Genomic DNA, 22,190 nt, shown 5'->3' with positions numbered 1-22,190 from the left:
ATATTGTGTCACTCTTTTGCAAAACTGAATTTAGGGGTTGCTGATGTTTATGCTTGCAGCCGTGTAACGCTCTCTGAAATACTTCATGCACCCATACATGATGAACTCAACAATTCCCACAAGAGGAAAGGCACGACAAGAACGCATAACCATATTGAAACACTCTGCATGGTTCGTTGTCTGAATACCATACCGTATTCCGTTGGTATCATAAAGGAATGACCATTTCTTCTTAGGTGCACCTCGAATCCAGTGTGAAAATGGCTTCCCAATTGAATCCCTAGCCTCTGCAGCCTGACTCGTGCCTGCTCCTGATGCCCTTACCTTCACTAGCTCTGCAGTCAACTGATCAAGCATCTGCCATAATGCATTGAATTTTCTCTGTTGATTTGGGTGCACAACCTCTTAAACAGATTCTTAAGATCCTTGTTCTTGAAGTGGTCATAGAAGTTTGCACCCATATGCCTAATGCACCACCTGTTTTGGACATCGGGCCACAATGGAGGTGTTGTCGCAGTTCCACGTTGCAATTTCAGTATTGATTGCAGCATACCTGTATGCCTATCACTAATAAGGCACACATCTGGATGTGCAGCAACAACATGAATCTTCACTCGTTCAAGGAACCAATACCAACTGTCTATGTTCTCATTTTCAACAAATGCAAATGCAAGCGGAACTATTTGGTTGTTGCAATCTACACCGATTGCGGTGAGTATCTGACCTTTATACCTTCCAGTCAAAAATGTGCCATCAATGCAGATCACCGGAAGACAAAACTGAAATGCTCTAACACAAGCACCTATGCAAAAGAAGGCTCGTTGCATAATTCTTTGTCCCCTAGTCACAGCTGGTACGAGGTATGTGTCATAAAAGCTTCCAGGATTTCTAGCAGCAACCTGGGATAACATACGAGCTAGGTTATCATATGATGCCTCGTATGTGCCGAACCGCATCTCGAACACCCTTTGTTTAGCCCGCCATGCCTTCAAATAACTGATGGTGTACTGGTAAGTCTGCTCAATGTGTCGAACAATCATTTTTGGCTCATAATTTAGGTTGTCCATAATAAACCCATACATTTGGTTTGCAATAAAGTTGCAAGATATATTGCGATGCGAGGGAAGAACTTCTGACAGCAAACAAGTGTGCTCTGTCACAATGGAACATTTCCAGTTTGACTTGCATTTTCCCTTGAATGCATGTACTCGCCATGGACATCCATCATTCACACACTTCACCTCATATTCTTTACTACCAGATTTTACGACTCTGAATTCTCGTTTCAATGATATTTCCCATAGTCTCACAGCATCTTTTACGGCTTCAATGTTTGGATATGTTGCACCTTGCACTACCTCATTCCCTCTGTACTCTCACTCCTCATTTCGTACATCTTCTGCGACATGACTGCCAAAATCATGCTCCTTCCACTCTTTTGGCAATGAGTACTGCTCGTCATCAGATGAGCCCTCATATTCTTCCATCTCTATTGCGGTTTGGTCTTCTGCCTCCATCTCGTCCACAATGCTATGTATCCTCTCTCCCTCATCAGCAAGGCCCTGTGGTCCCATGTTTTGGTTCTCTGTCTCTTCTGACTCATCTTGCTCAACATAATTGGTCTCTCTTCGAATACTCGGAGTTCCTTGATCTGCACAATGTTGGATTTCATTTTGTGTCTTCTCCCGGATTTGAACAAGAATGGCCAGAGGCCACTCACGCTCTAGAGCTGCTTGCATGTACTTCTGCCAGTCATCAGTGCTGTGTATCATCATCAATTCCCATAATTCACTTTCTACCTCCCAATTAACAAGAGACTGGACGGTGATCACATGTATCAACGGATCAACACGGAACCCACGCTGCAGCCACTTACATATGGAACCAAAACTCCTTAAGAGGTTTATCTATGGCGCTAGATGTGCACTTAAAGGCAGAAAGATCTACTCCATTTGGCCCATACATAACATTGTAGTCACCATAAAATACTTGAAACTGCATCTTGCTCGACATATCTATATATCACATAATACTTATCGAGTTATACTCTTTACTTCACTACCTTATTCAATAATCCGTAAAAACTAAGTATAAAATTCAACTACAACGTATAAGTATTCATAACTACGTGATGACACTCAAATTCTATACTGCATATGCCAAATTCTATTCTAAATCATAATTAATTTATAAACACATCTCTAATAGTACTGCAATTGTAATAATAAATGCGTAGTATTAATTTTCTAAACTAATTTACTACTACGTAACTATAAACTAAAGTATCATTAAACTCCTACTTAAATGGTTCTACTATAGCACAAATTAAATTAAATTACTCACCCCTACTTAAATTACTCCTACTTAAATGCGTAGTACTTAAATAGAAAAATATATAAACTAAATGTACTAACCTGCAGATCACAAGTGCTGAATCCGGCAGGGCTTCGCCGCTTCCCTTCTCCTCACCTCTCTTTTTTTCTGGATTTTTGGTGGAATTTTCGGGCTCAAATGAGGAGGGAAGGGGGGGTTGGATCTTATATAAGGGGGGTTACCCCGGTCGCCCGAGGGGGGGGGGGCGACAGGCCCCCCTGTCGCGCCCGTGGGCTAGGCCCAGTGGTCGCCCGAGGGGGGCGACAGGCCCCCCCTATCGCCCGTGGGGGGGGGGGGGGCGATAGGCCCCCTTTTTTTTCAGGGACCTTGTTGCAAATTTGAAGAAAAAAAATTACACTTAGGGCCTGTCACCCTATGGGGGGCGACCGGGGGTATTTTTGAAATATTTCAAAACGGACATATATTTTTGAAATTTTTATTTTTAAAAATATAAAAAAGAAAAAAAGTCTCAACCGGACCCAACATAGTTTAAAATTGATGGCAAGCCACAAGCCCACAACCCAAAAGCACACACAATTGGGCCTAAGCAAATAATGGCCCATATGCGCGTAGAACATGACTGAATTGTTCCAATGGAAATGAATGTTTCCAATGAAAATGTTCTCGCTTAATGATTCTACAATGTTGAATGCACATGGACAATAGGAGACTAGATGTGGACGGTGGACCGGTCAGTAAGTAAGAGACCGGTGATGATGTGTCAAGTTGAACAGAGAGCTACATCGTGAACTAATGCCTTTTTCAGCTTTAGCCCTCGTTGGTGATATTATCGATGTCTTAAAATATAGGGACTTATATGTAACCGTGTGGGCGGTGGGACATATCATACTTAAGGCTGCCAGTCCCGGGTCTTCAAGAGGTAAACTTCTTTTTATATTTTTATGATGCATTTTTTTATTTTTGTGATGCATTAGTCCTGGTTGCTTGGGAAGCATTAGTTGCACTTTTGTATTGTCTGTAGGGATTTATGGACTAAAGGGAGCACGGAGTACTGCAGCTGAGTTAAGAGGGGGTGAGACTTGAGACTTGAGAGGTGGGTTCCGGCTGAGTTCGTTTTGGGTCTTTTTTATTACTTCAGAAATTGTTTTCTAGCTTAAAATAAATCTAGAAAATCGTAGAATCATTATTAGAGCTCCGAAAAATATCCGAACACCTCCAAAAATTTCAAGAAAAGTCTTAGAAACATTTTGGAACCCAATGAACGCAACCAACGTATTTAGAGCTTATAAAAGGATTGGGAGGAGCCTCCAATAAAATTGAGAAATTCTCAGATGAAAGGGAATGCGTTACAAAAAAATCCGGAAAATTCGCCGGAGTCAAGGATTAATACATTAGCACTATGGAAAAGGTTCACACAAAAAAAGAGTTAGTGCAAGGCACCATGAACGCATCAAACATGTTCTTCCTATGACTGTTAAGAAATAAAAATAGTATTGAATGTTCATACATGGCACACAAACTTGTTCATTTTATTTTTAACCGAAGAAATTTTCATATAGAAAAATTTATGGTGCTACATAGGGTTTGCATTTTGATAAAAAAATATAGAAGTAATGCTCGCAACATGGCATGATCAGTATGAGATGTACATAGGATGTGAGTGTATCAGAGGTGTCATAGATCATAGAAGGTAAATTGGGTTGGGAGAACATCTGAATGGCAACTCAGGGATGGGCTTCAAATGATGAGCCAAAGCAGCTAGCGGTGTGCCCAAGCAAAGCGTAAGTCCACAAGGTACAAGGTTGGGTACAGGCAGTGAAAAGGAAATAAGGGCTACAGCACACTAAGTCAAAAGACATCATAGCCTCTATGCCGTGAAGGACTTGTCTTCTATTAGGCAATGATATTTAAGCTTGACAAATACTCCAACAATGTACTATACGAGTACAATTTGATTTCCATGGCCACACTTTTCCATTAGCTCGAGGTCGGCACTGTTGATTATACAAATGCTATGTCGATTTTTCAAGATAAGGAAGCTTTATTTTGAGATGAAATAATATTATGGCATCTATAGTCAATCACCATATTCATCCTAATATAAAAATAAAGGAAACAGAAGAAAATTAAAACCGAGGATGCTCTAACCAATCAAGAAACCGAGACTCAACATGAAGCTCAATCACCTATGAACCTATGATCTAACTCTAGTGAAAGCTTGACCAATTGAACCTATCTTCATATAACACGAAGTAAAGTGGTTAAAGTCCACCACACGCTAGCATCCTCCAGGAAAAGAAGTTGATGAATATTTCATCTAAAGCATCTCATATGTCTCTAAATTCTGCTTATCTTTTTCCAAGACTTTAATCTTGTGTCTTATTCCAAAAATCTATCCTCAAAACTACATTTGATAATAAAACAAAATGCAACAAAATAAATGAAACATGTTAATTTTTTAAATAAGACGAAGAGTATTATTTCTTGTTCCAGGCATCAACTTGTAGAGACAAGTATTTTATCACTTCCAATTGGTGGTTCAAACCAGTACTGACACACCACTGCTGTTTCCAACAACAAACTAGTAGTCATAACGTTAAATCATAGTCAGTTCTCAACGTTAGACTTGAATGTGAAAATAAATGTGGTACAAATAAATTTAATTTTTTTACATTAAGCCGATAAAGACAAACTTTAGATCAAAATTGGAGAGCCCAGCACATTTCTGTAGTTGGCATCATTTTCGTTTTAAATAATTTTCTCTGGATCAAATATTTGCCGTAAGTCCTCAAACTATTAAATGTCCTTAGATGGTGCATGGGCACGAACAGGTACGTTGTTGCATCACTGTTTCTTGGTCAAACCGTTACGTACAGTCGCTGTCTCGTGAATAAGGAAAATGCATGCAACGCACATTTTGCAGTCTCGATCCATGCAACCATTTCACAAGGAAATGACGAGGAGATATCAACTACAGTGCACTGTGAGGACTCTTTCCATGTGAAAGCGCGCGCGTACGTTACATTACAGCTAGCACACCTACGTACGGTAACCGATAAAGAAACGAACTGTTTTCAATAGTATTTAGAATGGTCGCCATCCTGGGTTTGTACATATATATGATCTCCTTGCCGTTAGCCCAGTGTGGAAAGGAATTTCTTCCTGCTAGCTGGGAGAATTGAAGCTGGAGTTGCTGCTACAACCTCTGGTTAAGGGCTGGAAGAGATCTACCGATTCCTCCCGTCCAGAAATAGTGATGGAAAATACCCATGACCTATTTGTTGCCTTAGTTGGTATGCACTCTCCATCCCAAATTATAATGGACTTTGAGTCTCTAGTAGAACCATTCATTATTTCATGTATGTGTTTATTTGTATATATATGTTCTCATATCTTGAAAAATCATCACGAGACATCTAAAACATCTGGCCCTCAGTTCGATATATACACAAACAACATGGCCGGCCAGGCGCAGCATGAGCCACTAGACGTAGATTTGATAACCCATAATATTTTATTTCTTTCTATTGATAAAGGTCAACAGCTAGCTGCCATGAAACCTTAAATGACTATATAGATTAACTGTTACAGTGGAAATGAGAACTAGATTTAGTTCGGGAATTATATTAAATTATTTTTCACAAAAATACTTTACTTAGTCTTTAAGTTAATATTATGAGCTGCAGAATTGAATAATTTGGAAACATATATAGGAATATATATTTTACTTATTGAGTAAAATGCACTGCTGGTCCTTAAATTTGTATGCTTGTGTCATCCCGGTCCCTAAACTTTTAAAATGCACATCCCAGTCCCTAAACTACGTATGGGTCTCACCTATGTCCAAGCGGGTGCACTACCGGTCCTTCAACTTCCATGTTTGTGTCATTCTGGTCCCTAAACTATGTTCGGGTCTTATCTCGGTCCAAATGTGTTTCACAAGTCTGAGTGGTATGCTGATTGTGCGGTGATATCGAATCCAATATGTAGAGTCCACATGTCACCCATTTATCTTCTTCCTCAGCCCTCTCTTTGGATGCAGATAAAGACCCGTTTGGACCACAAGTGAGACCCGAATAAAGTTTAGGGACCGGGATGTGCATTTTAGAAGTTTAGCAGCCGGAATGACACAACCATACAAGTTTGAGGACCGATAGTGTATTTTACTTATTTTTATACTGGCATATGTTGTTGGCCATTTAGATAAGGGGCATGCGCAGATAAATTTCCATGTGGTGGTTTCTAATAAAACAACAGCATGACTAGGCACTTCCATGCAACAAAACTTGGAACAAATTAATAGTCCGAAACTCTAACCCTCCTGAAACCGACACAAATAAAGGTTATTTGTGGAAAAAAATTCAAATTCTGGAATTTCAAATTTCAAGTGCACGGAGGGAGTACAGACTATTTACTGTACGAACAAAACATTTATTAGTAGTTGAACGAAACATTAGCAGTTCTAGCAGTAGAACTATATAGTGTGCATGGAAGTCCATTCTGGCCGGCTATATATATACATGAAAGAAAGACTGAACAACAACCAGTGGGGAGAAAGACTGAACAACAACCAGTGGGGCACAAACAAGCTACAGTTTAGAGTTAGCGTGGTCAGATTGAGAGGCAGTATTTGCAGACGAGGTATCTCTTACCCCTGCTTGATTGCCAATCTAATCTGCTGTCATCGTTTTGTTCTCCCCAGCATCTCTGTTCCCGGACCCTCTGCTTTCTTGGACGGTTTCACAGTCGTTCTCACTTGATTTAGTTAGCTAGCATAACGTTATGCATTAAATGAAATTTTCTTTAGGTTCTATATTTTACCGGAACTGAAACAATTCATTTTCTATCATCTACCTCCATATGCCAGCTTTTGGTAGAAGCAGCTGGCTCTACGCGGACACTGATTTTGAATCGGACAAAGCAGCTGAATGCACTAACCTCGGCAATGGTACGTATCCTACGAGTTCACTATTATTACGGTACCCAAATCTACTTTTGCAATACGGGTGGAGGACTATGATTATTCTTTCATGTTGCAGATAAAAGGCCTTCTTAAGTATTTTACTACTGATGAGAAAGATGATGATGTACAATTGTTGATTATAAAGGTATAGTATCTGCACCACTGTGTATCATTGTTATTAAACGTCCGTTCCACTTATTTTTACACCAATCCAACTTGAAGGATGTGATTCTTATTGAACTTGTGATCAAGGTGCTATTGATCTCTATCTGCATTCTAAGGCACCCAAAAGGAAGGGAGTAGCATTTGTAAATGTTACAATTTGTATTCTGTTCATCTGGACCTAAGAACTTTTTAGAACTTCTTCACATTTGCTATATTGCTTATTTTAACTCGCTATTTTTTTCTTCAAATCAGTTTGTTTCTCATTTCTTCCTACTGGCATTGTTAGATTACTATGATCATCATTTTTCATTCATTTTCTTGACTCCTCCGTTGATCATAGTGTTTGTCATTGAATTGTATCATCACTTGTTCAAGGGCTATGGAAGAGCATTCTGCACTGGAGGTGATGTTGCTACATGTGTCCGTTATATACATAATGGTAATTACAACATTTCTGCTTGTCTCTGCGTTATCAAATGACCAAGATAATTCATTTATATACTTTACATTGTCTTATATTACCTGACTTAACACCCGTGTTACATGTTGCATATGCATCTATTGTTTTCCCACGTGTGTTTATTGGTTGTGTGTGTTTAATTCTTAAATCAGAGGGCTGAAAATGGGGTGCTGATTTCTTCCGAAATGGATATTTGTTATGTTACATCATTGCAACTTATATCAAACCTCAGGTCACCTGCAGGATGCACCCCTTCACAATAGTTCATTATAAAGAAACCATTTTTATCTTCCTTGCCTCTAAAGTCTAAAGGCTAAACATTTAACTGTAGGTTTCTCTCCTTACTGGAATTGTCATGGGTGCTGGTGTTGGTCTCTCTTTATATGGAAGGTTTCGAGTTGCCACAGATAACACGGTATTTTCAATATTCTACAAAATGATCACAAGTGACCCTTTTTCCATCCGTTATTGGTAAGGCACAACAACTTGCCATGTCATGATGCCACAACAACAAATTAAAGGTTCTTCAACACTCAAAATAAGAAGTATTATGTGTAGCTTTTTCCAAGTGAGATATTGTAATTGTGTTGTGACTACAAATATTATTTTAGCTCAATGCCTATGTTGTGGTATATGTTAGTACTGTTTACCATGCATACGGTGTTTCTGTTCCAGATGCTAGCTTTCTTGTAGGAACATGTACGTGTCAGGACTCAGGAGCACTACATTTCAACATTCTTGTGAGGGCTTCAAATAAAACATATAGTTTTGAAACACATAAATAACATCTTTTGAACTAAGCAGACACACTTCTGCTCTATTGTTATCTAGCAAAGTTTTTCACTACCTTTTCTAGTGAATATTGGGCCAAAGTGTAGTTTAATTATGGTATAAAGTACCCTTTTATGAGCTTTATCAATGCTAGTACGTAGTTCTTGTGCTTATTTGGAATACGTAGGAATTTCTCATTGGCTTTATTAAATATTCATGCAGGTTTTTGCAATGCCCGAAACAACATTGGGTCTGTTTCCAGATGTAGGGGCATCATATTTTCTATCTCGGCTGCCAGGGTTCTATGGTTATCTTATAATTGACCTTCTTATCCATTACCTCAATTTAATTATATTGCTCACTATCATTCACAGTCCTGAAATATTATGGATCGTTGAATTCTCCTTTAGAGTTTTATAATTACATGCGCTTAAATGACTTCCTTTATTGTAATCAATGTTTTATTGAAAAAAGGCTATTATATCAAGTTGATAGAAACTATCTTAACATGATTCTAACCTCTACGTATCAAAGTTGCTCATACCCTCAAATGTCATGTTTAAACAATATCATACACCCTAATGGCTATCAATGAAGTACGCAAACATGCGTGGAAAAAAAATCCTTGACCAATGACTAGTATGAAAGTAATTGTCGAGTGATAATGACACAAGGAAACCAAGAATAAACAAAATTCTAGTTTCCTTTTTATTTAATGGTCCCATATGGTTTATTAGCTGTTCTTCTTGATGTTGGCCATGTACTTGATGGCAAATTTATCTTGGGAGACTTATTTGCTAAATTGTTTTCATGTCTTTATCCAGGAGAGTATGTCGCTTTGGCTGGCGCTAGACTGGATGCTGCAGAAATGCTTGTATGTGGTCTAGCAACTCATTTTGTCCGGTCAAGGGTACGTTGACATGTAACTTTAGTTTTAAACAATCGCATCTCCAATCTTCTTGTCTGCATATTCCCAAAACAAACACCGCATGATATTCTAGCTCTGTTCACAAGCAACGCGTAAGTATAATTCAATTCTTCATAAACTGTATTTTTGTATTATACATATTTGGTACCACACATGTTCTTTCTCTTCTCTATAAACATGGTTGGAATATAAGAAGTTTGGATAAAACTGAAATTGTATTTTTTTTGGCATGAATGTAGTGTTTCTTAGATTTTCCCTTCATTTATTACTATATGTTACCTAACCATATTGATATAGCATTTGCATTATTACGAAAAAGGTGTGCATAATTAAGGCTATGTATGCCGATAACTTATTAAATACTATATTTCCAGAGGCTGCTATTCCTCGAAGAATCTCTTCAAAGGGTGGATACCTCCAACGCTTTTGTTGTTTGTGGTATTATTGATCAATTTGCTGAACAACTATCTCCAAAAGAGAATAGTTCTTTAAATAGGTATGCCTGTTTCAAGTTTAAATGATTGAAATATGAGCTGATTTACAACTACTTTAGGTTTTCATGCTTTGATGTTCCACAGGTTGGAAATCATCAACAAATATTTTTCTAAAAGGACAGTTGAAGAAATTATACTTGCTCTTGTGAGTTTGAAATAGTTAACGCAACTTTCCATGGGTTCACTTGTTCTGTACAACAAAGTTAATATTTAGGGTCAGTTGGATCCATGCCACTCCAATTTCTTGAAATTGGATCTCATGTTGAAAATCATGCCATTGAGTGGCATGATTTTCAACATGACACCCAATTTCACGGAGTTGTGGTGGCATGAATCGAATTTTCCCTAATATTTATTATGTTAGGAACAAGAGGCATCAAATTTGGCTGATGAATGGGTAGTTGAGACAATCCAGACATTGAAAAAGGCTTCTCCTACTAGTCCAAAAATCACTTTGAGATCGGTATCCCTAACAAAGCATATATTTATAGTCTGTTGTTTTATTTAATGTGTCGAATGTGATCCATTACTTTATTGTTTGTCCATATGTTTTGTTTTAGATAAGACAAGGGAGAACACAAACAGTCGGGGAGTGCTTGTCTCGAGAATATAGAATGGCTTGCCATGTTCTTCGTGGTGATTTCAGTAGAGATTTCTTTGAGGCAAACAATAATATCCTTCACATAGTTTACTTTCATTCAATATGTCTCTATATACTCTACCATCTATGTAGCATGATATCTATATATAACATCCAATTCCAATTGCTGGGCAGCCAAGCAATACTGTTAGATAAAGATCAAAACCCAAAGATTCAAATAATTTATTGTTTGACATGTCAAAAAAATATTTGCTGATAGCTTAGTTACATTTGGGCTGTGGTGATATTTTCGTGTGCACATACAGTGGATGCCTTCTCGGTTGGAACAAGTGCATGATGAGGTTGTTGAGCATTATTTCTCCAAAATTGATGATCCATGGTATGAAGATTTGATCCTATTTGGTAGGTGTTCATATGGAAAAAATATTGGCTCTAAGTTGTAGCTGAAGTCCTAACTAGACAAACAATTCAACAAAGTTCCAGTGGTGGCCGTAATGTTATTTCAAGATTTTAGTATATGTAGTAGCAAAATTAAACTGAATACCTCTTGTCCAATTTTCTCTTAGCATAAACTATGTTGTTTATGCGTAAAGTTGTACTATCATAGAATAACAACCACTGGAATCGGTCTTTCCTCATATTTTGAGTTGCCTCATCATCGATGTTGTGAAATCTTATGCTATTGTTCTCATCAGAGACACTAACCTCATGTGGAATCACTAGTTCACAACCAAGACTTGTAGTCCCTCAATGCCGCAAATAAGTGGAATGCGAACCCAAGAGGACCATATCAAGGTGTGAACACTAGTGGTTTGCCGTAGACTTAGCAGGCCAGCTAGTGTGCCCACAATAGAGTGTCTGCAGGTAAAATCAATGTGTGTGCAAGGACAATAGAATATTGAGCTGCAAGATGGGCTATGGCAACATCAAGCTATTCACACTCGTTATACTATTTATTTCTACTCTACTGCGATGTTCTCGGCCTAACAAACAATATTCTATCCTCCTACACCCATATTACTCTATAACATATACTATATAGTGCACTAATATTTTTATATTTTTCTTTCCAATAGCCAAACCCAACCGCGACCTGTTTTCCCCATCCCTATCCTCTGCTGTTCCTCCTTATCTCCTCTTCTCGCCCCGCTCGACATCTGTCCTCTGTTCAGTAGGCTCCGGCCTCCCTCCTCTCAAGTGGGTCTTGCTCCTTTGCGGTAAGGCGAGCAGTGAAGGCATGGCTCTGACGCCCTTGCAGCAACGCGGGCATTGGTGTGTGATGGCTTCCCGAGCATCCGCCACACAATGCACCCACCTGCTTCCTCCAAGCCCAGCCACCAACTAACCTTGCCTACCGGCCTCCTTAATTAATCCCGCTATCATCCTCGGACATGGGCACACATCCGTCATCACAGAGCCAGGATCTTGAATATTCGCTGCCTCCAACCTTTGGGTCTAGCTTAAGCTCCACCAGCCACTCCACTCCTCTCCTTGGTTCCGTCTCCATGCTAGATCTGCACATCTTCGAGTACAGGGTTGTCTCCGGTGTTATATGTCCTTGCAGCGAGCTTCGGATGGACAACTAGGGATCCAGGGGACGTCTCATCTTGGAGAGCTTCAGTGACCCTACTTTTTTGGAGCGCTGTGCACGGGCCTCCTCCTTGATGACTTCCAATCTAAGGGAAAAACATGTTGTTGACTTCCAACCAATGTGTTCTGTGTGTATAATTCTTTTATTTGCAAGTTTATTGTAACGTTTCACGTGTTTTGTTCTATGGGTTCAAATTATTGTTTTTTGCTTAGAAATTTTTGTTCCTTGAGTTAGAGTTTTTGTGAGACACCTGGAAGTATTCTGACTGAACAATCATTTTCCAGTGGTACAATTTGCAAGAAATGTCGAGCCAAACAATTTCGTTCTAGCAGAACAATTCGAGGAAATGTTATAGGTGAACAATTTTGGTGCAGCGGAACAATTCATAGAAATGTTCTGGCCGAACATTCTGAAATAATGCAACCCTCACTATCTTAGTCATGCTACCTCAACCAGACCCAACATGATTTAAAACTGATGGTAAGCCACAATCCACAAAAACATACAATTGGGCCTAAGAAAATAATGGCCCATACGCGCGTAGCATCATGCATGCAAGGCTTCCCTGTGGCGAATGCATGCAAGCTAGCTATGTCATCTCAAATACCCACCAATTTGCATGCCACGTCACCATTCACTAAGACACTCCATTTATATTTTTCATCAATTTTTTTTTGACTTTATACATGCAAAGTTTTAATTTCTTGTGGTGTCATCACTGAAATTCTCGCAATAATGTACCACATCACCATCCAATATGACTCTCTATTTATGTCTTCAATCGATTTTCTATGGCTAATGATATCCATGACTATTGGACCTTGTTACTAAATTCCCATGAGAAAAATAAATGAGATGAATATGTTATCAACTAACACAAACCATACATACACCACTTCTGTAGTACCAAGTACCAGCGCATCTCGTTCCATGGACAAGGTAGCTCTAGCCCCCGGCGTGCGCATGCTGTCCGTGTCCCGCGTCACGCCGGTGCCACCGCCGGCGGAGAACGTGAAGGTGAAGCTCCCCTGCTGGACGCGCCGTGGGTGGCGACGCCACCGGTTCAGCAGGTGTTTCTGAACGAAACGGTCACCGGTGATGAGTTTGCTGTCGTTGTCAAGCGCCTCAAGGAGTCCCTCGCCGCCGCGCTCGCGCTCTACCTTCCGCTCGCCGGAAATCTAGACTACGTGGAGGAGAACAGACAGCGACACCGCCTGGTCGTCGACTGCTCTCAACCCGGGGTTGCTTTCTTCGAGACCGTCGCCGGCAGCATGGAGGTTGCGTGTCTCCTGCCACAGCACGACGCCCGGGTGCTCCCAGCCCCCGTCATGGCCGTGCAGGCCACGCGGTTGAGCGCCGGCATGGCGCTCGGCGTCTCCGTTCACCATGCCGCCGGCGACGGCCGCTCCGTCGTCCTGTTTCTGGAGGCATGGAGTTCAATCGCCTGCGGAGGCTCATGGTCATCACCTGTGGCTGTGACCAAGTCCCTCGCCCCATCACACTACGCAAGAGAAGCCATCACCGTCTCTCACCCTGGCAGCGACGAGCTCGCCGGAGATGTCCTCAGCAAGATCGCGCCAAAGCTTCCCCTGGTAAGTGGTAACTAAACACTAGTAAGTAGCTGATAGGTACTAGCTCTACATTTTCACCGCAACTAACCTCCGATTTGCACATTCCGATCGTCCAGGCGAACACGTACACGACGGAGTGCTACTTCAGCCAGCACACCCGTCTGGCGCGCCAGACCATGGTCCTTGGCGCCGCCGACATCCGGGCGCTGAAGCGGCGCATCGACGGCCTCGCGCCGCCGCCGCCCCCGCCAGCCAAGCCGGTGTCCACGTTCGTGGCACCGTCAGCGCTGTGCTGGACGGCGTTCGTCCAGGCGAAGGGTCTCGGCGCCGGGGACGACACGCACCTGCTGTTCCAGGTGGACCTGTGCGCGCGCCTCCGTCCGCCCGTGGGCGCGCGCTACGTCGGCAACTGCGTCAGGGGCTGCATCGCGAGCGCCGACGACGGGGAGCTCCTCGGCGCGGCGGGGCTCCTGCGCGCGGCGCGGGCGGTCCAGGCGGCCGTGGCGGAGGCGGTGGTGGCGCCGCTAGCCGGGGTGGGGAAATGGGTCCAGCGGCTCATGGGGCTGCCCGTGGCGCGGCAGCTGGTCGTCGCCGGGAGCCCGCTGTTCCGCATGCATCACCTGGCGGACTTTGGGTTCGGGATGCCGGAGGGACACCGTGGTTCTACCGGTGTCCATGACCGGGAGCCCAGATATGCCCATGCGCGATCACGGTTCATCGTCGTCCACGCCTATTCAAAAGAATTTACAAACAGCCCTGTTTTTTCAAAGTTAGGCCCCTACGTTTTTCAAAAATAAAACCCGCAATCCAGTTTACGTGTTTTTGCGCGTTAGCCCCAGCAGTTTTGGTTTGTTTACATTTCAGTCCCTGTTTCTTCGCCCGGAGCCCCTGTTTTTTTCAGTTTTTTGCAGTTTAGCCCCTGGAACCCCGTTTTAGCCCTAACTTCTCCGTTTTAACTCATTTTTCATCGATTCTTACGCTCACGCGATCCTTGCAACACGACATCATTTTTATAACCACGTTTTATTTTGTTTACATTGTTTGGTGTACTATTTCTTATTTGTCGCAATTGTTTACTTGTATGTGCTCGTGTGTGCATTAGATGGTGTGCCGTTCGAGGAGCTGCAGGAGCAAGGGTTCGAGGAGGTCGAGCAGCAGCAGTAGCAGTGCTTTAATGAAGGCAAGTGGATTCCTTGATCATATTTCAGTCCTAATAACTATAAATACACATTTACTTTATATGCATGCATGTGTCTATAATATGATGGGAACCTAAACTAAGGATATGCCTAGTTTGTTTATCCTTCCTTGATCAAACTTGGGTTTTTACTTAATTGTTGGGTAGTATTGCTAGTTGCTCATACTTTTGAGATATGGTTGGTTTAAGACTAAACAAACTTTATACTTATTTTACTTCATGTTCACGATATTTATTTTTGTTAAACAAGATCATATGTTTTAATCGGAACATGGAGAACCACCCAGGAAAACAGTGCAACCACAATACTATATGGCTCTGGTCTTGGCTAATTAATTAGATGAACTATATGTTGTGTTTGGGCTGCAAGTTTGGTGGATTATGGGTTTTTGTCTAGAGGAGCGGGTGAAGGAAACTGTGTCTTCTGAGGGACCACAAATAGCTGGGACCAATACATACATATAAGAATTCTTTGTAAAGGCCTCGTAGTGAACCTCTCGCCACTCACCAAAGGAAGTGTTTAAGGTCTTTGCAAACCTGGACGACATAGGGGAACATGAATTGTGAGTAAAGTGTACAATCTCTGCAGAGTGTGAAAACTAATATATCAGCCGTACTCACGGTTACGAGCAGCTTGGACCCTCACATGATAATTGAACTTGAAGATTAATTTAAATTGATGCTTTTACTTATGGTTTCTATTATTTTATTTCATATATCTTTGTTTATGGGTTAATGGTATAAACTTATACTTAGTTAATGGTTGCTAATAAAATTTGATCAATTAAAATTACTTAACGCAGTAAGCCGTGTCAGCTTATCCTTGCTTTAGCCTTGCATGTATTATAGTTATTTTCCTTCCACTTGTTGAGTACCAACCATAAGTGTATTCACCCTTGCATAACCGCTGTTAAGAGCAAGTTAATTGTCCGGAGTTTCCTGAAGAGTTCGAGGAGTACTAGGCGTATGTCTCCCAGTCAGTTGCCTGTGAAGATGAAGTTCTGCTGCTAGTTAAACGTTTATTTGTTTATTTAAGATTAAAACTATCGGTCATGTAATAAAGTTCTTAATACTCTCTATTCGTTTTGATATTATTTCGGATACTCATTTATGACGTCTGTCATATGTGTGAAACTTGATCCTGGCGCACATATGAGATGCATTCGGTTTCTTTCTTAAACCGGGTGTGGCAGCAGCTCATGTATAGACAGGGCTGGACAAGAATCGAGCTACCATTTTTATCTCTTGTGTTGTTTATACCTCTTTATTCAAATATCTAATCACTATACCGGTTTCATATTTATATTCATCACGATTGTATTGACAAAAGCAAGACTGCACTTGCTATATAAATTTCAAAAATTAATTTTATTTATTTATTCTTATTTCAGGTTATCTAGATGCATGCAACTAAACAACGTCTCAACTCAGATAGGGTGGACAGATACAAGCAATCAAACAAACACTATCTACATACACTCAGCGTGGCTCTCGGATAAAATTCAGTATTCTTCAGTGGCCTTTGTGCTACCGCGGAAAATAATCAATAATCTTATAATTTTCGACTGCTTGATCTGATCGACGTAAAATAGTAACGCTGCTGAAAATCCCTGCATTTCCTGGAAAATGTTGTGCATATAGTTGTTATTGGTTCCATAAAGATAATGCATCATAACCCAAAAAATGCAATAGATATTTTATGATCTATATTTTTATAAAAAACAGAAATCTGTATTTGTTAATGGATAATTTGGATGAAAATTTTAATTGTAGGATAGGGTCATTCAATTTAAGCAAATTTAATGAAACACCAAATCTCTTAAATATTAGTTCATTATGGCGTCCTCACAACATGTTTTCACCAATTGACTTCATAGTTCCCTTTATAAACAACCTCATCATTTCAATGAGCTTATCATTTTAAATATCTTCATCAGCTCGTTAACAAAATTACTTTATCGCCGCAAGGACACTCCAACCCTAAATGACCTCATTTGGTCTTTATAACAACAATAGTTTTGTAGTGAGATTGGTCTCACATTTAAAAATAAATATATGGCACCATGCTTTCTAGCAGATCTGGCGCGGAAGCAAAACACGTAAACGTACTACTGCCGCCTGTTCATTTAAGTCGATAGAGGCTATGTAGACACATGCCATGTTTGTCTCCATCTCTTGCAGGAAAAGCTGATAAGATGGGTGCCTGACTTCGACTCTTTACTAAGTGCTCATTGATTCCCTTTCTCCTAATCCCTGCTATATGGGTACGAATCAAATAACATGGATACACCTACTATAACCAACTAAACATTACTCCCTCGGTCCTTGAAAACATCGTTTCCTAGCATTAAAAATTTGTACTAGAATACATGAGATTATAGCTAAAAAGGGCCCGTTTTATGGGTTTTTGATTACTCACCTGCCTTATTTGGCCTACATGGCTGCATGCGTACATACTCTCTCTACAATTTAATTATTACAATTAGGGGTAAATATGTCTTTAACTTGTCCTTTTAATCTATCCTAAAATTGATAGGAACAATGATTCTAGGACAGAGGGAGTTGGTGGTATGATCCTATCCCTGAATACGAGACACAGCTGTCATATCCCTATTAGCTAGTTCGTAAAGAAAACATACAATAAACAACCCAAAGGAATAACATGCGAGATTCTCTGACTAATCATCCATAGTATAATTTATATATGACTCTTTCTCTTTGCAAGCCTTTCAAGATTTGACATCCAGACCCACATGTCCATAACGCAGAGTGACCACACATGTCATTGTGATAGGGGTGTCAAATCTTAAAAGGCTTACGAATTGAGTCTCAAATATCAAAAGTTCTGGTAATTTAGAGGAGTGCCAATCACATAAATGGAAAATTTAAAGAAGAAAAGAAAGCTCTGTTTGATAAATTACAGAGGTTAGACAAAAGGTAGAGTTGTCTCTTCTAAGTTCAGAGGAAATTAAATTAAAACACATTATACATGAAAGATCAATATCATTATGAAGGAAAGAAGAATTGAAATGGTACCAAAGGGCCAAGGTGAAGAACATTCTACAAGGAGATGCAAAGAATGGTAAGCATAGTAAAACTAGAACATATAAACTAGTTCAAAAGGAGGGTACAGGCTGGTGCTAAGCTAAACAAATACTATAAGAATTGAAATTTCATGCATGGTTTTTAAGTAAATTACTATAGATGAATCTTGATGGGATGACATTATTCAAGTCATTGATGTCGAAAATAAGATGTATATTTACTTACGCGGAGGAGATAAGAGCGATTTTGACATGAAATAAAACACAGCACCAAACTCTGATGGCCCCCCCTTGAATTTTATGAGGTGTTCTGGAATATCATTAAAGGTGACATAATAGTTATGTTCACTGAATTTCATAAAAGGCACATTACCCTTGAATTGTCTTAAGTTTTTTTTTAACTATTATGCTTCTTAATAAAGGTGATGATGTTGTGCAAATTCTGTAACATGGTCCTTCTGTTTACTGAATCTTACTTTTCAGATCTTGACAAAGGTAATCACTAAGAAACTCAGTAAACCACTGTAAAAAAACCGGGTAATTTTCAAAATAGGCTTTTAGAAGGTCTAGGATAAAGTTAGATGGGAATACCATCGGGAAACCTTAAGAGCAAAAAGTTATAGCACAACTTGATGTAGTTGGGTGCAGGCATGCATCTAAGGGCGCACTGTAAGTATCAAACTCGATGACCAAATAGGCTATTAGTTTCAAACTGAAAGGGTCTTAGGAGGGAGGGCCTCTTTCCAGTATTTTAATCCAAAATGTGGTTGATATGCTCACTATGAACCTATCAAGGGCTAAAAACAATGGATATATATATGCAGGATGGTTTCCCATTTAGTTGAGTAACGGGAAGGGGGGGGGGGGGGCATTTGCTTATGTATTATTCAATACGTAGATGATATAGTTTAATTTTTGGATCATGACTTAGAAAATAAAATTGTAAGAACAACAAACTGGAAAAATATTTGAATAATCACCTACTTTAAAGATTAACTTTCACAAGATTGAAGAGTTTGCTTTGGCTACAAAAAATATATCTTTTTCATATTTTGGCCCTCCAAATGCACTTTTGAAAGTTAGGAGACAAAGGCTGGTTTTTAGGGGACATGATAGAGAATAAAGTAATAGGAAAGGGAAGATGCTCTTCTATGGCGGTAAAATGGTTCTACCGAATTCTGTTGTTTTTAGTATTCCTATGTCCGTATGGGTGTCTTGGTTGAAAGATTAATAATGTTAGGTATATAGTTTGTTTAGCAGAGTGACAAGCATGGATAGATGTTTAAATTGATAAAATGGCCATTGATCTGTTTACCAAAGTAACAGGGGGGTTGTATTGGGGCCATATAAGTTAGATGTAAAAAATAAATTCGTCCCAACTGGGATTCGAACTCGCGACCTCGTGGGGACGACCATACCTCAGCTCCTCTAACCAACTAGACTAGAGGAGCTTTGGTTGCAAGACCATACTCTCAGCAGTGATTCCTGGTCCGAATGCCTTCAACACACCCCACTCATCAAGCTCCTCCTGTGGAGGAGCCAAAGCCCTCTGATTGCGCATCTCAACGAGAACGAAGATCACAGTCGCTCCCAGCATGTTTCCATAGTCACGCAGGACACTCCGGCTAGCCGATAGCTTCTCAGGCTTCAGCTGGAGCACGGCGTCGATCCGGTTCAGGATCCCCACCTACCCCAGGTGCACGACCCAGAAGAGGTCGTTCCATTTGGGTTGAATGCCAAGAGACGAGAACGTGTCCACGAGGCACCGCTCGACGTGGTCCACGATGATCATCGGGAGCTGATGATGGGTGCTGCTGCCACGAAGGCCACTTTTGGTGATCTGCAAGACGATCGAGTCCTCGGTCTCCAGAATGATCGTCTGCGCGGCCAGCACGATCTCGAAGAGCGGGCGCTCGACGGGGCGGACATAATTTTTTATGATGTCTTGGGTCAATGTGTAGTGTGTTCTAATCAATGATTTTTAGTAGATGATGTGCTTAGTATATGTCTAGAAGTGATTCAGTGGGGTGCTAGAGAAATAAATAGTGGGAACATGATACATAGAGTGAGAAGTATACATTAATATTAAAATTATGAAGCAAAATATGTGGGCTTCTTCTTAGTGCATGCATGAGTGTTGTTAGCCATAGAAAATCGATGAAAACAATTAATCATAGTCTTAGTGGATGGTGGGCCATTCGATAAGGTGGATAGTTTGAGAGTTGAGAGAATTAACATACTGGGTTGTGCTTATATATAGGTATTATAGATGTGTTGGCTTATATATAGGTATACCAAACACCTTAGAAAAATGATTTGTATATTAATATAACTTTACTAACCAATCTAATTTTGGTTAGTATCACAACAGAACCATTAAAAACAAGAGCACCATTAAATTTAGAAAAGAAAGAAATTATCAATATTGACAACTATATTATTTACTTGGAAAAAAGGTGCTGGAGTAGCATATGTTTGGGATGGATAAGATCTTGATTACTTATGGACCGAATATCAGAGAATTATGGGCTTACATTGTGAAAACTTTTATTTTATCAAGAACTTCCAAGTCAATAAAAATAAAACATTGCATTTCTACTTGAGGAACTTTTGAATCATGAATTTTAAACTTTCCTAGGTACAAACAAACTTGAATTAATATATTTAGAACTATATGTATAAATATGTAAAATAGTTGTGTGCACTTGTATAAATAAACCCAAAGAAAACACTTTCGGTTTATTTATACAAGTGCACACAACTATTTTACAAACAGTTCAAATCTCTATATGTAAAGTTAAATAAAAAAGGGAATTGAAGGCATTGAAAACAAACAAAAGTAAAGTCTATCATTATTACTTATCCATCTATTATCGAGAAAAATAAATATCCAACACAACAACCTCTAGAGCCTTTCTCGTCACACGGGTGGTCTCCTTTTTGTTTTAACATTGCAACAACACCCAAAATAATATGGCTGCAACACCCACAAAAATCCAATTTCTCTCATTCTTTCCAATGCATATTAATCAATGCCCAAGCAAAAAAGAGACAGAGTTCGGTGGGGTTAACCCAGTAGCTATATGAACACTTGTCCATGTATTTTTTATCTCTTGTCTAGATAGTTTTATTAGCGTGTTGATAATAAAAGAGCAAGTTCTTAATTATTTCACTACTATCACAGAAACAACAATAGTGACTACCTATTATTGCGGGCGACGGCAAACTACTTGTTGATCTCTCCTCGGTACACAAACATCATTTGAGTATTATTGCACATCACAAATCATACATACACCACTTTTGTAGCTCTTTCCAAGGAGTAGTACCTTTCCAGATGTTCAGCATTATTATAGGTAAAAGCATACAATATTTAACTCATAGCTAGTGTACAAATAAAACTGATTGTATCACAATAAATTAAATAATTCAGTCCCAGTTGTTTTAATTTTTCATTAATCAACCCAAACCCACACGGCATACATGCACTTTTACTGTTAGTGGAATTGTCGATTGCGAACATGTTAATAAACTTTTTCAAAAACAAAGCCCTCAATTTTTTAACTATGCAATCACAAAGCGGCATTACTCTATATAATTGCATAGGCATAATTCCCCACCATCCTAGCCTACGACGTATGATACCACAACTACCCACCCATCCAATCACGCCGACAAAGAATAAGAAATATTCTTTTAGTTTTGATTTTTTTCCCGCTTTTGCATGAGCAAGAGAAAATATCAATGAAAAACTATTGGAAAACTAGAGCCACTAATAATTAGCACAAGACAAGGTTCATTATATCAGTGATTTGTTTTAATAATGCTTACACAAAGGACAGATTATAGACTAGACGTGACATCCTCCCATGAACTCAAATTTTGGCAAGCACCTTGTAAAAGATTAAGAGAATTCTTTTCTTGGCCCTAATAAAAATCTTGCTTCCTTCTTTGACCCAAAAAATATAAAACTTCTCTATTTGACACAAACTATATTTTTCATGTCTTTCTTGGCACTTCTGTCAACTCTGTTAGCCCCTTCCGTTAGTTTTAAAGTAAATACCCTCAAC

The 22,190-nt window shown here is 39.8% G+C and overlaps 1 protein-coding gene and 1 pseudogene across 1 annotated transcript; both read left to right on the top strand.

The window, feature by feature from the left end:
• Window positions 1-6,173: 6,173 nt before the first annotated feature.
• LOC120702049 lies at window positions 6,174-11,159 on the top strand (annotated as a pseudogene).
• Window positions 11,160-11,953: 794 nt separating this feature from the next.
• Window positions 11,954-15,042, top strand: LOC120702048 (phenolic glucoside malonyltransferase 2-like). Its single transcript, XM_039985822.1, has 4 exons — window positions 11,954-11,988; window positions 13,212-13,899; window positions 13,995-14,538; window positions 14,981-15,042. The coding sequence occupies exons 1-4, from the start codon at window positions 11,954-11,956 to the stop codon at window positions 15,040-15,042; spliced, it is 1,329 nt and encodes a 442-aa protein (XP_039841756.1).
• Window positions 15,043-22,190: the final 7,148 nt, after the last annotated feature.

Source organism: Panicum virgatum, chromosome 4K (assembly GCF_016808335.1).
Source record: "Panicum virgatum strain AP13 chromosome 4K, P.virgatum_v5, whole genome shotgun sequence".
NCBI classification, from domain to species: Eukaryota; Viridiplantae; Streptophyta; class Magnoliopsida; order Poales; family Poaceae; genus Panicum; species Panicum virgatum.
The sequence above is the reverse complement of the archived record's forward strand: the minus strand, read 5'-3'. Positions and strand labels throughout refer to the sequence as shown.

Coding starts and splice junctions, on each gene's coding strand:
- LOC120702048 (XM_039985822.1), top strand. CDS start 11,954: ATGGCTCTGACGCCCTTGCAGCAACGCGGGCATTG. Junction 13,900..13,994: donor TCGCGCCAAAGCTTCCCCTG/GTAAGTGGTAAC, acceptor CCGATCGTCCAG/GCGAACACGTACACGACGGA. Junction 14,539..14,980: donor GATGCCGGAGGGACACCGTG/GTTCTACCGGTG, acceptor TGTGTGCATTAG/ATGGTGTGCCGTTCGAGGAG.